This window comes from Bison bison, unplaced genomic scaffold (genome assembly GCF_000754665.1).
Source record: "Bison bison bison isolate TAMUID 2011002044 unplaced genomic scaffold, Bison_UMD1.0 scf7180017864043, whole genome shotgun sequence".
NCBI classification, from domain to species: Eukaryota; Metazoa; Chordata; class Mammalia; order Artiodactyla; family Bovidae; genus Bison; species Bison bison.
The window spans coordinates 9825583-9842453 of record NW_011494615.1 but is presented as its reverse complement, the minus strand read 5'-3'; the positions used below and the strand labels follow the sequence as shown (position 1 = coordinate 9842453).

At 40.2% G+C, this 16871-nt stretch overlaps 1 protein-coding gene across 5 annotated transcripts in view; it reads right to left on the bottom strand.

Annotated features, from left to right (window-relative positions):
- The window catches only part of GADL1 (glutamate decarboxylase-like 1), a 195805-nt gene that overhangs the window by 75604 nt on the left and 103330 nt on the right, over positions 1-16871 (bottom strand). For 4 of the 5 annotated variants that reach the window (XM_010835560.1, XM_010835559.1, XM_010835561.1 and 1 more), the window contains exon 13: positions 6304-6355. The exons of the other annotated variant lie outside the window; for it this stretch is intronic. In XM_010835560.1, the coding sequence (XP_010833862.1) occupies positions 6304-6355 (52 nt within the window). The remainder of the gene's footprint in view (positions 1-6303; positions 6356-16871) is intronic. 5 annotated transcript variants of the gene reach the window in all.

Sequence of the window (16871 nt, the reverse complement as noted above, 5' to 3'; positions counted from 1 at the left end):
ACTGAGCGACTTCACTTTTGCTTTTCACTTTCATGCATTGGAGAAGGAAATGGCAACCCACTCCCGTGTTCTTGCCTGGAGAATCCCATGGATCGAGGAGCCTGGTGGGCTGCCGTCTATGGGGTCACACAGAGTCGGACACGACTGAAGCGACTTAGCAGCAGCAGCAAGATGTAAAGAAGTGTCACAAAAGAAAAGATGGCTTCATTCTACCCTGATTTTCTCAGAGAAAGAAAGGAGATATATTCCAAGAAATAAAGCCAGTGCTTTGATGTCAATTTCAGCAAGGATTATCGAGCAAATAATATGTGACTCTTGGGGAAAAAAGGTCAATGGTCACCAAGCTGTAGTGGCTCACATTCTCTAAAACTGAGTTTTGTCAAAAGAAACTCTTCTCCCTTTCTGCAATATCATTAGGTCACCACCACCACCACCACAATAAAAGCCAGCACTATGCTTTTTAGTAAGTATAACTGTAGAATCTAGCACATAGACCGAAATGATCTGTCATGCAAATATAGAATGGACAAGGGGGTCATGATGGATTTTATTTGACTTCAAGCTCACAAATTTTAAGTAACCAATTACACTACTGAAAAATTCCAAACACAGCACTTGGTAGCACAAAGAGCCTGGGTTTTGGAGTCACATGGATACTGTCTGAATCCCAGCTTCACCAGGTCTTTGCTTGGACAGGTACCTGTCCAAGCTCTCTAAGCTTCCGCTTCCTAATCTATAAGATGGAGATTGCTCTGTCTATCCTACAGAGTTGGCTTGATGAGTAAAGGGATTATTTCCAATATTTACCATTGCATATGGCACACAGAAGGCACTCTCCTATGTAGCAACTATTAGCTGGAACTATACTGGTAGGAAAATACGTCCTCTACAAGTGGATAAATAGCACCATTAAAATCTCTACTATGTGAGACACATCATTGTGGTAATTTCTGTCTATATATTAGAAGGGGACCATGAAAAAATCATAGCATGTCAGAAGGGCAACTTACATGTTCAATTTAATAAGAAACAGAATAGAATTCAAAATTTTTCTATATTCTAGATATAAAATGTGGGAAAAAGTGACTTAGTGTTTATCTCCAGGAACTCAGACAATAGTAATAAAGCTATTAAAGATACAGGTGGTCAAACTGCAATGGGATGAGTATTTTAAAAGAAGAACTTTCTCATAACCCACGAAACATTCCTGACAAAGCAAACAAGCTCACGTGTAGAAGCCAGTGTACCCAGGGTGATGATAAGTGCTTGGAATGAGCAGACGTCAGCGTGTGCTGAGGGAGGGCGATGCTGGAAACAGAAACAGGCGTCCCTCGTGAAGGGCTTCCTCGTCAGCCATGCTGGGCAGAGGGGCTTCATCCCAGAAGCAACCGGAGAGTTTCAGTCCAGGGCTCAGATTTCATTTTATTAGAGAGCCCTCGTGGTGGCTGCAGCATGGAGATGGGCTAAAAGGTCTGACTGGAAGCCGGGGATGAGTCGGGAGACAGTGCCGACCTGGGGGAGCCTGAGCTAAGTGGTGGCTGGAGGAGTGGGGAAGGGAAACAGTGAAGGCAGTCCCTAGACTTTTTAAAGATGGATTAGAGTTCTAATAAAAGAGAAACTGGCTCATAGCTCTACTGGCAAAGAATTCCAAAAATTCGTCTGGAAAATGAATTTATCAAACTGTTGATAAAGAAAATGGCTACACCTCAGCTTTAGAAATGATGAATTTGAGGCTCCTGAGAGAGCCTAATTGAAAATTTCAGGACATACAAAGGACTAGAGTTCAGGAGACAAATCAAGGATGGAGACATAATTGAGATGATTGATGACAAAGCTCTAGATACGGATACAACATTTCAGGTAGAGTATGTAGACACAAGAAAGTACCAAGACAGAAGATTGCAGAACACTGAAGTGGTACCCAGACGGAGAAAACTGGGTTTTCTTATAGAGCCAGAAAAGAAAAAGTCATATGGAAAGGAGAAAAATAGGAGAGAAACCTAAAGAAGCCAAAACAGGAGCGAATTTCAAGAGGGATAAAGTGGATAATGGTGCAAAATGCTGCAGAAATCCAACAAGGAGATTAAAGAACATGCATTGGATCTAGCATTTATAAGATTGTTGTGATCTAATATAACTACATAAAAACTATGTTTAAAAAACTGTAAGTTGCAATATGCTTGATACATATTGAATCCTAAGAGTAGGATTCTATAAGCATTAGAATACAAGTAATTAGAGCTCCCTGGAAGAGGAATAAACTGAATTCTCTTACATAGGAAGTGTTCAGGCAGAAGCTGACTTCCTGTTACAAGAACTATCAAGAGAGGTTTCCTGCATGAGCAGGACTAGATGTCCTTGGAGATCCTTTGTAACTCGCAAAATCGATGAAACCTAAATAACTCTTTCTAAGGCAGAACTCAGGCAGAGAAAAACAAAAAGTTGAATAATTAGGACTCTCCCAAGAGATCAAAATAAAATATGTGAATGATAGTATATACCTCTAGGAAACCATCTATTAGATCTTAGGTGCAACATAGAAAAACAGAATTTTCAGGGGCCTATGAATAATGCAGAATTCATTTGAAATGATAAGTTTCAATCATCTTCAAGAACATATACGTTATTTTTATTCTTTTTAGGAAAAGATATTCAAGTACTGGATATGCTGTTTGGTGGTGTTCATTTACAGTTTTTATTTTTTATTTTTTTTATTTTTTTTAATTTTTAAGCCTTTATTGAATTTGTTACAATACTGCTTCTTTTTTATGTTTTGGATTTTTGGCCACAAGGCTCCCCAACCAGGGACCAAACCCACACCCCTGCAAGGAAGGCGAAATATTAACCACTGTACTGCCAGGGAGGTCCCCACAAGTCCATGACTTTAGCTCAAAGTTCTTCAAAACTCTTGAAACTCACAATTCGGTTCTTTCCTATAACCTTGATGGCCATGACCTAGGGGAGATAAATGTGCTCTCCCTGGTATATCAGAGACAAAGTTCAGAATAGCCAAGGACAGAAAAAAGGACCCTCCACCTCTAGTCCTCAGGCATGAATGGCTTTCTAGAAGTTTAAGAAACTGGTGGTCACCAGCAGCAAGAAAACACATCCCCTCTACCTGCTCCCACCCAAATTCTATAAGCAAAATGTAACAGATGGCATCACCGACACAATGGACATGAGTTTGAGCAAGCTCTGGGAGTTGGTGATGGACAGGGAAGTCTGGCGTGCTGCAGTCCATGGGGTCGCAAAGAGTCAGACACGACTGAGCAAGTGCACTGAACTGAAAGCATGCAACACAAATCTTCACAAAGACTAGCTAAGTAAGACTCAATCAAAAGGCACCAAGGGCTACTTCACAAAGGGATCTGTTAGGGATAAACCAGAGCAGGGACTCAGTGGACAACTGCCCTAATATCAGCACTGCTTTGGTGATCAAGAGTGTCTCCTCTGGAGGGCTCCTGCTTCAACCGCCACCCACATATCATAATTCTTTTCCTGTTCGTTATTAATTTACATTTACAGTTTTTAATGTTCCACTTAACACTCTCACTGCCATCTGTGAAAAATATATAAGCCATGACAGACTTTGGTTTTTCGTAAATTGACAGTCTTGCAGTTTTACAGACCTGGGTTCCCATCGAACCTGTGTTATCTCTTCTCTTAAGTATGCATTCGACTTATATTTAATCGACCTAAGGAAGGCTTTTTTTTTTTTTAACAAAAAGAGGCTAATCAACTTGACTCTTATATATGACAGTCAAGGTCTAAATTTACTTTATTTCTCTAAATGGATACAGAGAAAAGAGGTACATGCAGATCACATACAGAATCCCTTGTAAGTAGGAACTCTGGAGGACCACTGAAGAAACCATCTTTCCTGCTTTGGGGCCATCTGGCTCCCAGAGATAAAATAGCCAGGGCAGGAGGCTGCCTGATGATTACAATCCACCGTAACTTTCATTACAAGGATGTGAATGCTTGCATTTCCCTAAAGCTGATGGCAAGAGGTTCCTCCCTCAAATTTTAAGCCTTTAGGAAGAATATATAAACAACTTTTAAATCAGTTCATAATTTTCTTCATCACTTTTCCTCTCAGCTCTATCAAAAGTCCATGCAATTCCGAGGTGTACAGCACTTTTCGTAAGCCTTTTAGCTCCCACCACCAGAGAAATAAAGAAGGCACTTCAAACTTGAGAAAAGAAAGAAGTAATTCAATCTCAATAAAATGCAAGATGGTAACTTAAAGTCAAGAAAATAAAAAAGGTGGATCAGACTCAGACTCAAGCCAATCATGCAGTTGTTCATCCTTACATGATACGTATGTATCTCTAGAAAATACAGACATTTTCTTCCTTAGATACAATGCCATCATCATGTCTAACAAAATTACTGATAATTCCTACCAGTTCATATGAGAAATTCCCCAACTGTTTCAAAATTTACTGTTTATAATTGACTCCTTTAAACTAGGATTCCAGTGTCTACCCGTTGCCTTTGGTTGTCCTGTCTCTTAGGTGTCTTTGACCCTGAAAATGATGATCATTACTCTCTCCTTTATTTTCCTTCATGCCACTGACCTGCTGAAACCAAGTCAGCTGTCCTGTGGAATGTTCCACATTCTAAATGTCTTCTGGCTTCTTTCTAGTGTTATTAGAAAGTCATTTAAATATGGATTCTTCTGCTATTTTTCGCAAGTCCCTTCCTATCTCTAGTTTTCAAGGGGTTTGAATTCTTAGAACCTTCTGACCTGACGTCCCCTTGGCAGACAGTGAGGAAATCCACGGCCAGGAGCCTCCACAGGAGTGTCTCCCAAAGCTGTCTGAGGGCCCTCCTCACACCCACTGGAGTTACTTGCACTGGTCTCCCAACTTGTCTCGCTTACCCTTTTCTTGTCCTCCCCTCTCCAGCACCCACCTCTTTTTCGTGACATCCAGCACCGTCTTTCAAATGGAAATCAGACTCCCTTCTGCTTAAAATTTCTTCAAGGATAATTACACTTCAAGGGGGTATTACGAAAGCCAGAGGCCTTTACCAGCACCTACATGGCGCCAGCAGACTCAGTCTCTGCCAACCTCTCCACACCAGCTCCTGCTATACCCTAGCCTTGCTTGATGCACCTTCCTTTGGCTCCTCAAGGGGGCAGAACTTTTTCAGTTTCATGCCTTGCGGTTGTCTGTGGATTCCACCTGGAACGCCTTTCCCTTGAACCTCTGCCTGGCAAGCTTCTCACCAACGCACAGCAGGTCTCAGCACCAAGAAAGCCCCCGGGGCCCTCCCTGCACCCAAACCAAACAGGCCCCCCCACCCCCGCCGCCATCTCGGCATGTTTGTTTATTTACCACTCTATTTATTCCCACATCTGGAACTGTCCAATTAGCTATTCATAATTATTTATTATCTCTCATGTATCTCTTTTATTGTTTCCTTAGTATCTGTTTTACTGTTTCCTTAAGACTTCCCCGACCCTGATGTTCCCCATTTAAACAATCTGCTTGCTTAATTGCCTGTTACTTTCCCTTTGAATGTAAGCACCATAAGAGCAGGGAGCTTCCCTGTCTTGCATCTCCACTGCACAGCAATTGCTCAATAAATCTTGCTGAATGAATAAATACCAAAATATAGCCAGATTGCTTATTCACAGGATAGATTCCTAGGCTACAGCCTCTAGGTGATTTTTACATTATCTTAAAAGTTGCTACAAAGTATATACTATAAGAAGGTCTAACTGAACCTCACATTTCATAGTTCTGAAAATCAGATTTCAATAATATTTTATCACTTTAGCCATACATTAATATTTTAGAAAAAAACAATATTCTCTTTGTAACCACTTTGTTCCTTATTTATAACAAACAATCCAACAACAAAATGATTTATTTCCCATTGTTCCAAAGCTAATAAGCTCTCATTATTCTATAAAAAGAGAAAACTGTCCGTACATTCACTTTAACTGATTTTTCACCTACAGGCCCCACTATAACACAGTTCAGTATTTTCAGTACAATCATTATGCAACTTAATATATCAAGATAGAGGTCATAATTTATTCCATATTATCCTTGGTAATTATTATCGAGCACTTTAATTTTCAATACTCAAAGGCAAGTGTTCTCTGTGAGTCCAACAAAGGAAAAATACTCACTAATAGAATAAATTAACATAATGGACTCTATGAATTAAGCTAATGACTTGCTTTTAAGTCTGCAACACAAAAACCAATGAAATATAACAGATTAGAAAATTACCACCTTCATCACTGGTGACTGACAAAATCACAAGTACAATTCTGTAATCACTTACTTCCATCAGTAACTTGAATCCTTCTCTTTTCTTGATTTCTTCTACTAGGTACCTAAAAAAAGTCACAATAATATTTATAAATTGCAATCTAAACATTCCCTGAAGCTGACTGACATACAATTAAACTATTGTATAATTTCCAATGTAGAGACAAGGCTTGGAAATAAGTAAGGGTCCATACACAGATACAGGATTGGATTTAGATAGCTGCTGCTGCTGCTGCTAAGTCGCTTCAGTCGTGTCCGACTCTGTGTGACCCCATAGATGGCAGCCCACCAGGCTCCGCCATCCCTGGGATTCTCCAGGCAAGAACACTGGAGTGGGTTGCCATTTCCTTCTCCAATGCATAAGAGTGAAAAGTGAAAGTGAAGTCGCTCAGTCGTGTCCGACTCTCAGCGACCCCATGGACTGTAGCCCACCAGGCTCCTCCATCCATGGGATTTTCCAGGCAAGAGTACTGGAGTGGGGTGCCATTGCCTTCTCTGATTTAGACAGATACATCTATCTAAATGTAGATAGCTTATTGTAATCCACTGGGCCTGAGGAAAAAGGTACATCTTTTTCATGAGATGATGTCTATCTCACCTGTTAGCATCAGACTTTGTGTGAAAGCCACTCAGAGTAGACTGGATACATATCTCTGACCATGTGGGATTTCACATTCATATTCTAGATGGGGATTTAGCATAGGTACTTAAATTCTCTAGCTGGCATAGTGGAAAGGGTTTTCAGTGTGTAGTTTTGCTTGTGTGTTCTTTTTTCAAACAAGGAAGTGTAACACCCTCTTTCCCAAGGCCAGGCCACAGGGAGCAAAGACTGATTACTGATATCATGCTAAAAGTAAGTGCATTGTAGACATTAATAGAATGCCTATGAAATTATCACAAATATCAAGGAAAAGAGAATTATCATGCCATAAGCAAAGGCTGCAGCTACATGAAGTATGCAATATTATGAAGAAAAGACTAAAATGACATTGAAAATGTAGAGTAAATTAACATTGACTCTGCCCTCCTGGGCTTTGTTATTGTCTGTATGAAAAGATAAATCTTTTGAACAACTAGTCTTGAAAACTAGTGATTTGATCATGAGCTTTGAAAAGTTCAGAACATTTGACACAGAATTTCAAATTTGGAGGTCAAATGTAAGGAAACAATCAGAGGTGATGACAAAAATGTACTTGCCAAGGAATTTTTTATATATAATAGCCAAAAAGGAAGGAAGGATGGAAAGAAGGGATAGAGGGAGGAGTAGTTTTGAAAATCCTGTCCATATCATATGGAATTACGATACCATGACATGGAACTGCAATATCATGACATGGAACGTGATCATGTAACTGAATTACATACATTCAATTAACATTTAAAGACAACAAAGAAATGCTTCCCTTTGGACCTCGATTCCCTTACCTGTAAAACTGGAATAAACTATGCTGATTTTCCAATTGCAAATGGATGTTGTAAAAAAGTTAAATAAGTATTACTCAGCCATTATAAAGAATACATTTGAATCAGTACTAATGAGGTGGATGAAACTGGAGCCTATTACACAGAGTGAAGTAAGCCAGAAAGAAAAACACCAATATAGTATACTAACGCATATATATGGAATTTAGAAAGATGGTAACAATAGCCCTGTATAATAGCACAGCAAAAGAGACATTGATGTATAGAACAGTCTTTTGGACTCTGTGGGAGAGGGAGAGGGTGGGATGATCTGGGAGAATGGCATTGAAACATGTATAATATCATATATGAGACGAGTTGCCAGTCCAGGTTCGATGCACGATACTGGATGCTTGGGGTTGGTGCACTGGGATGACCCAGAGGGATGGTATGGGGAGGAGGAGGGTTCAGGATGGGGAGCACATGTATACCTGTGGTGGATTCATTTTGATATATGGCAAAACCAATACAATATTGTAAAGTTAAAAAATAAAATACATAAATAAATAAATAAAATCATATATAAAAATTATATAGAATATAAACTGTGAAAATGGAGGATTATTATTATTATGTTTATTTACTAAAGGACATCCCAGAATGTGGGTATTGAATATATCAGTTAACGGGATGCAGTTCTTTTTTCCAAAACATTTTTTTTTAGTTTTTTTGCATAAGGTTAAACATTGGTGTTTAACATAAAGATTATAAAAATAATCTTTAATTTATAAAAAAGTATAGATTAACTTTAATTTTAAATTATAAAAAATCTTATAAAAATCCTATCAGTATTAAATGGATAAAAATGAGTATTTTATATTGAGCAATAATTTTGTGATATCACACACACACAGACTCACAAAGTATCTGATGTTCTTTCCACATACTCCTTTCCCTGAATAATTTTTCAGGAGATGTTACATAGTTGTAAACTTTTTACACCCTTAGCACACTGCCTAACTTTCAATAAAAGCAATTCTGATGGTCAATAAACATCAGAAAAATGCTTAAGATCATTAGTAATCAGAGAAGTGCAAATTGAAATAACAATACTAAACCATATTGCCCACAGGACACTGGAAACAAATTTAAATAGCGACAACATTCGGTGCTAGTGAATGTGCCAGAGAGCTGCTACAAACCTTTCAAAATTAATAATACTTATATATTCTGATACAGCAAACCACTTATGAGATGATGGTCTACCAGGAAAATCTCATCAACACTAAGGTAGGTAGATAGATGGCTTATTGCATGGATGGATGGATAATAGGTTGGTAGGTAGATGGATTGTTGGATGGATGGATGGATGGATAGGTAGGTAGGTAAGTAGATAGACTGTTGAATGGATGGATGGATGGATGGATGGATGGATGGTTAGGTAAACAGGTAGATAGGTAGGGAGATGGGTGGATTGTTGGGGGGATAGATGGATAGGTAGGTAGGTAGATAGACAAACAGAGATAGAAATAGAGACAGAAATAGAGACAGATAGATGATAGATGCATGCACATATGTTACTGCATCTACGTTACCTGTGTATGTGTATCTGTATTCCATACAGAATAATTAGAAACAAAATTAATATCCAGAAATTGACAAAGCTAAAACAAAATGTTTTATAGCAACACATGTTCTATGATGCAGCTATTAAAGAGGATGGATTATATCCACTTCAATTAAACCACAGAGATGCTCATGATGCATTATACATGAAAGCAGGGGACTGAGAGATATAGATAATGTGATTCCACTTTTTAAGAAGCTCTAAAAAAGAAAGCATAAGTGCTCCCTCTCCACATGTATACATGAGCATGGAATAAGGCATGGATGACCAATCATAAATCCTTGATGTATCCGAGGAAGGGAAAAACCGGATGCTATGGGGAGAAAAGGACTATTCACACTCTGCAAAGTTTCATAGGTGTGGTTACTTACAATTTTTGAAAAGGAGACTAATAAGAGAAAAAATATAAATTACAAAGCAAAATAAAACACACATACAATCTTTATCTATACGAGGACCGGCTTTGTGAATCCTATTTTTTCCTTCCCTTCTCAGGCACAAATGTAAAGGCAACCTGCAAACTCAATGCCAGGATTCCATCCTGAGGGGGCCTGCACTAACCCTGAAAACCCCCCAGACTACAGAATCTGGGGAATGACTCTAGAAGATTCTAGATGTGTAACTGATTGACTCTGTGACTCTAGGCAAACTCCTCAACCTCCCTGAGCTTGCCTCAGCTTCCTCATGCATGAAATGGAGAAGGAACTAGGTTGGTAAAACTCTTCCGCAGTAGATTATGACTACATGACACGCTGCCTATAGTCCTGATTTAAAATATCTGTCAAACTGGTGAAGACTGCTCCCGGGAAAAAGGCATGCTAGACCACATATGAATCATTTCCGTTAAAACTCTGTTCTGCGCTAACCATGAGGCTCTGGGTTTTGTGTCAAGGTCAATGTCCCCATTCAGTCACTCTCAGAATCTATAAAACCTGGTTTAACAGTCCAAATGAACTGAGGGTAGAGGAGATCTGCATAACAATGATGACCATAATAAAAGGTTTACACCAGAGTTCCCAAACTATTTTCCCATGATATACTGTGCTAATGGGTTTCCCACTTATCCATGAAAATAAATTTGAGCAATGTTAGGCCTATCAATCTCAATGGACGTGAGTCTGAGTGAACTCCGGGAATTGGTGATGGACAGGGAGGCCTGGCATGCTGAGATTCATGGGGTCACAAAGAGTCGGACACGACTGAGCGACTGAACTGAACTGAACTGAACTGAGGCTTATCAGTTAGATCATTTTTGTCTGAAACTAGGTGTATACTTGGCTTAATTCATAAGAACATCTATTGAACTGTTTGGAAGGTTCAGTAATGTCACCAAGAACCAGGCTTTTTCAATTGTTTCAGCCTGCCATGTTTGCAGTGTTATTGAATTCTCTCCTGTTTCTCTCTCCTGTTACAAGACGGCAGCCACAGCTCCGCCCATCACATCCACATATGACCGTGTCCCAGGAAGGAGGGGAAGAGGTTAGAAAGTATTTTCTCTTAGCTTCACTCTGTTTAGGTAAGCATATTTTCCCCAGAAGCATTCACAGAATTCGTCCTGCATCTTACTGACTGAATCTGAGTCATACATCCATCCCTGAAGTCATGATTGGCAAGGAGGATAGGCTTGGACCGACGTTTCCAGTTGGAATACTGCTATCTGTACAAAATGGAGGCTCTGTTGACAGGGAAGAAGGAAGGATGGTATTTGGATGAACAGTCAGCAAGGTCTGCCTACTGGCTAAAGTGAAGTTAAAATTGTACCTGTATTACAAGCCTTTCAGAGACTTCAATGTGCTAACAAACACTTTGAACCTCCAAGAGAGGACTAATGTATTGGTTAGCCTTTCTCAAACATACTTGACTATGGAGACATTTTTTGGAACAACATCTATTAAGATCTTCTGAAAGCCTATGACCCCACAGAGTGTAGGCTCAAAAATGCTAGTTTCTAAACTAGCGCCTCTTCTACAGGGTATGTACCCTCTTATTAAATAAATGCTTAAATACATTGAATTTTGGGGAGGAAACAAATTCTGCCTATGTTCATAGGTGACATATTCCTCACAACTTTTCAGTATATAAAAACAGTCTAAAGATAAAATATGAGGAAAAAAAACTCTATTCTTATCTGATGCAAGCCATAAAAAAAGAAAAGATGTACATTGAGGTTTTGGATAAAACTCGGGAACCACAAACCACTACTACCAAAAGGCATCCAGGTATTGTTCAGAAAGCAACAATGACTTCATAAAATTCACTGTCCTTTCCACTAAGCTTAGCAAAAGGGAGAAATACTATACATTAGTAAGAGTTTTCACCAATCCTACTGGGTAAAAAAACTCATTCCATTACGATTCTGGCTTAGTTTTGAAGTGTACAAAAATGAAAGCTTGCTCTGAAACATTTCCTGTGTCCATCTAATACTTCCACGTGTCCATCTAATACTTGTGTGTTTCACTTGCCCTTTTTGAAGGGCATGCATTCCTTTCCGGAGATAGCTTTTCCAGTCCCTTTCTCAATTCACCAGCCTCCTGGAGTCTCCCTGGAGCGCTCTAGACCAAGTGCTTCTTCTGGTCTCAACTCCTCATGGGAAATTTCTTCTGAGGCAATGGAGCCTCCCTGACTTTCTGAGATTTTTTTCCATCTGGTTTGTGCATGCTCTGCATACATGAGAACACATTGCATGGCCTGTGTGACTCATCACAGACATCTGCATGTTCCATTCCACTGCACTGTGATGTTTTTAAAAAGTACAAATATAAGAAAAAATGCAAACGTTGGCCCTTCTAGAGTCTTCTGCACTCTCTCCCTCTTCTCACCTAGAGAAATACACTAGCACAAAGGTGCCATTGTATAACCGCTTACCTTTTCCATACTGGTATCAATAAATCTCTCAGTATTCATGCAAGTCAATGAAATGAATTCCATCTGAGAGATTACAGAGATTGTGTGTCATGGGAGCAGATAAATGATACACGGGAGACCTAGCAAAGCAGCAGAATGGGAGTTCCTGAGTTGTTTGTTGTTGTTGAAAAGACTTACGCACATGACTTTTCTGGATTTGCTTTAAAAATTGCCCCTCAGTGAATATCCATTTAACTAGAGTGTCGTAACAACAGCCTACAAGGTGCCCTCAGCAACCAGAAGCCCTGAGGATTGTAACACATTTTCAACTTTCCTAAGCAGATATCAGAGATCACAATTGCCTGCCTTCTGCAAGAAATGGTGATTTTAAACCCCAGCCTTCTCAGTTTCAATTATGCTTAATAATCACATGCTGCTTTAAGTTCACAATGTCACTGGTTTTCAAACAACCGAAGAAAAAGGCAAGGTTTTAGTCATTAATATTTCTTGAAAGCAATGTTCTCTCATTCAGTGAAACGACAAGGGTCAAATGGAAATTAGGGAATGCCTTGGAGATCTTCTAGGAACTAAGTAGCTCCTTCTTTCTGGATTTGACAACTCATAAAACAGGAATTGCTGTCCTCTTGAGAGGGTCTGCTCTTGCTTCCCCGAGGGAAGAGGGAGCATCTGGCCAGGGTGATGCTGTCCACTGGTCCATCAAAACCTGGTCCTTACATCTTAAGGTCAATATACAAATTTTAAAAATATTTACTTATTTTTATTTATTTATTTAGGCCATGCTAGATCTTAGTTGCAGCACACGGGGTCTTTCATCTTTATAGTGGCGGGTGGGATAGTGTGTCTCGGTGTGCAAACTCTTAGTTGTGGTACGTGGGATCTAGTTCTCAGACCAGGGATTGAACCTGGGTCCCCTGAACTGGGGGGCTTCCAAGGTGGTGCTAGTGGTAAAGAACCTGCCTGCCAATGCAGGAGACGCAGGAGACAAAGGTTTGATCCCTGGGTCGGGAAGGTCCCAAGAAGTAGGAAATGGCAACCCACTTCAGTATTCTTGCCTGGGAAATCTCATGGACAGAGGGACGTGGCGGGCTACAGTCCATGGGGTTGCAAAGAGTCGGAGACAACTTAGTGACTGAAAAACAACAACAACCACATCATTAGGAGCTCGGGGTTCTGGCCGGTGGACCACCAGGGAAGCCCCCAGTATACAATTTTCAAACTAAGCTCCATTCTGGTTCAGGGGCATGGAAGCATTGCGTCCATGGAGTCAGTGTGACCCTCACTGCAGTGGGTCAGGGGCAAAGACTTGCACAGCCTTCCCCGTGTTTGAGAGCCCTGACTTAGCAGGCCTGTGGGAACGGATACCTTATCTACCTCAGCTACTGACGACAGATGTACATCCCAAACAGCAACAGAACTGTCATCTGCTACTTTCCTTGGCTAAAGTTATCTACTGAAGAAAGTCACACTTCTTGGAAACAAAATGATGCTGCTGTGACCTAGCAATTAGCCAAATACAGACTTCTGACCATGCATGAGAATTTTTATTAGGTAAACTCTAAAACAAGTGGCTGAAGGTCAGTAGGCGGGATGAGAAGTGGTGTTTTAACTCCTACCAGCCAGTGGTTTGAACGGATTATATTGGCTCATATAATCAATGGTGCTCTAGAGCTGGTTTGTACTGGTTAGTGAGATCCAACTGTTAAATATAAGAGCATTTACAAGCCGTGGCTGTTGGCAGCTTGAAATTTTCCACAGTGGGAGTACTTATACCATGGAAATTGGCTGACATTACAAATTGTGGCTTTTCTTCCTCCTGAGATCCAGTTTACTAGTACCCAACTGCACATGGGCACAAGCAAGTAGAGTAAACTTCAGAATTCAGAAAACGTTTTCCTCTATCCTGAAGAGCAGACCACACTTCATTTGAAAAAAAAAAAATAAATCATGAAAATAAAGCACTGATGTTGCTAACTTAAAATAATTGTTATTCCCAGAGACGCTTTCTCCAAGTTGATAATTTCACATTTGTTTCAAGTAACATGCCTAAGAGGACTCTGCCTTGGCACGGGGGATGGGGGACATGGATGGCTTTTGCCCACTCCAGGAAAGGACTTGCTGGATAACAAAAATGTGGGAGGTTAAGGCAAGAGAACCACTGTGACTAACAGCACGACAGAAAAGGGACCATTTTTCAAATATTTAAATATAGGTCACAGAGCCTGCAGTGATGCTCACTGAAATGTTAATTTAATTCAATTCAGCATGACAAACATTTACAAACAATAAGTGTTGTTGAATTGAATTGAAATGTTAACATTTATTCTCCTGTGATATTTCTCTGCAAAAATTAGGAGGTATCCTTAGACTATAAATTAAATTCCACCCTGAGATGAATGTTAACTCTGTAATAAATGTGATCATCAAATATTTATATCTAGCTTTGTTTCAAGACACCTGCCATTGAATTACTTAGCGGCTTAGATAAAATAATGCAGACACCACCATACTTATATAGTATGAGAAAAACACAAACAGGGCAATAGAACTTTCTGAACCTTTTAGTTCAGTGGGCAACTTTGAATATTTACGGTTGACAGTTTCATGTTTTCACCACTGGGTAGTTATCTTCTAGGACCAACCTCATTATACAGTGGAAGTGAGAAATAGATTTAAGGGCCTAGATCTGATAGAGTGCCTGATGAGCTATGGAATAAGGTTCGTGACATTGTACAGGAGACAGGGATCAAGACCATCCCATGGAAAAGAAATGCAAAAAAGCAAAATGGCTGTCTGGGGAGGCCCTACAAATAGCTGTGAAAAGAAGAGAAGCAAAAAGCAAAGGAGAAAAGGAAAGATATAAGCATCTGAATGCAGAGTTCCAAAGAATAGCAAGAAGAGATAAGAAAGCCTTCTTCAGAGAACAATGCAAAGAAATACAGGAAAACAACAGAATGGGAAAGACTAGAGATCTCTTCAGGAAAATCAGAGATACCAAAGGAACATTTCATGCAAAGATAGCTCGAAAAAGGACAGAAATGATATGGACCTAACAGAAGCAGAAGATATTAAGAAGAGATGGCAAGAATACACAGAAGAATTGTACAAAAAAGATCTTCACGACCCAGATAATCATGATGGTGTGATCACTGACCTAGAGCCAGACATCCTGGAATGTGAAGTCAAGTGGGCCTTAGAAAGCATCACTACGAACAAAGCTAGTGGAGGTGATAGAATTCCAGTTGAGCTATTTCAAATCCTGAAAGATGATGCTGTGAAAGTGCTGCACTCAATATGTCAGCAAATTTGGAAAACTCGGCAGTGGCCACAGCACTGGAAAAGGGCAGTTTTCATTCCAATCCCAAAGAAAGGCAATGCCAAAGAATGCTCAAACTACCGCACAATTGCACTAAACTCATATGCTAGTAAAGTAATGCTCAAAATTCTCCAAGCCAGGCTTCAGCAATATGTGAACCGTGAACTTCCTCATGTTCAAGCTGGTTTTAGAAAAGGCAGAGGAACCAGAGATCAAATTGCCAACATCCGCTGGATCATGGAAAAAGCAAGAGAGTTCCAGAAAAACATCTATTTCTGCTTTATTGACTATGCCAAAGCCTTTGAGTGTGTGGATCACAATAAACTGTGGAAAATTCTGAAAGAGATGGGAATACCAGACCACCTGACCTGCCTCCTGAGAAACCTGTATGCAGGTCAGGAAGCAACAGTTAGAACTGGACATGGAAGAACAGACTGGTTCCAAATAGGAAAAGGAGTACGTCAAGGCTGTATATTGTCACCCTGCTTATTTAACTTATATGCAGGGTACATCATGAGAAACGCTGGACTGGAAGAAACACAAGCTGGAATCAAGATTGCCGGGAGAAATATCAATAACCTCAGATATGCAGATGACACCACCCTTATGGCAGAAAGTGAAGAGGAACTCAAAAGCCTCTTGATGAAAGTGAAAGTGGAGAGTGAAAAAGTTGGCTTAAAGCTCAACATTCAGAAAATGAAGATCATGGCATCCGGTCCCATCACTTCATGGGAAATAGATGGGGAAACAGTGGAAACAGTGTCAGACTTTATTTTTCTGGGCTCCAAAATCACTGCAGATGGTGACTGCAGCCATGAAATTAAAAGACGCTTACTCCTTGGAAGGAAAGTTATGACCAACCTAGATAGCATCTTCAAAAGCAGAGACATTACTTTGCCAACAAAGGTCCGTCTAGTCAAGGTTATGGTTTTTCCTGTGGTCATGTATGGATGTGAGAGTTGGACTGTGAAGAGGCTGAGTGCCGAAGAATTGATGCTTTTGAACTGTGGTGTTGGAGAAGACTCTTGAGAGTCCCTTGGACTGCAAGGAGATCCAACTAGTCCATTCTAAAGGAGATCAGCCCTGGGATTTCTTTGGAAGGACTGATGCTAAAGCTGAAACTCCAGTACTTTGGCCACCTCATGCGAAGAGTTGACTCATTGGAAAAGACTCTGATGCTGGGAGGGATTGGGGGCAGGAGGAGAAGGGGACGACAGAGGTATGAGATGGCTGGATGGTATCACTGACTCGATGGACATGAGTTTGGGTGAACTCTGGAGATGGTGATGGACAGGGAGGCCTGGCGTGCTGCGATTCATGGGGTCGCAAAGTCGGACACGACTGAGCGACTGAACTGAACTGAGATCACTTTCAC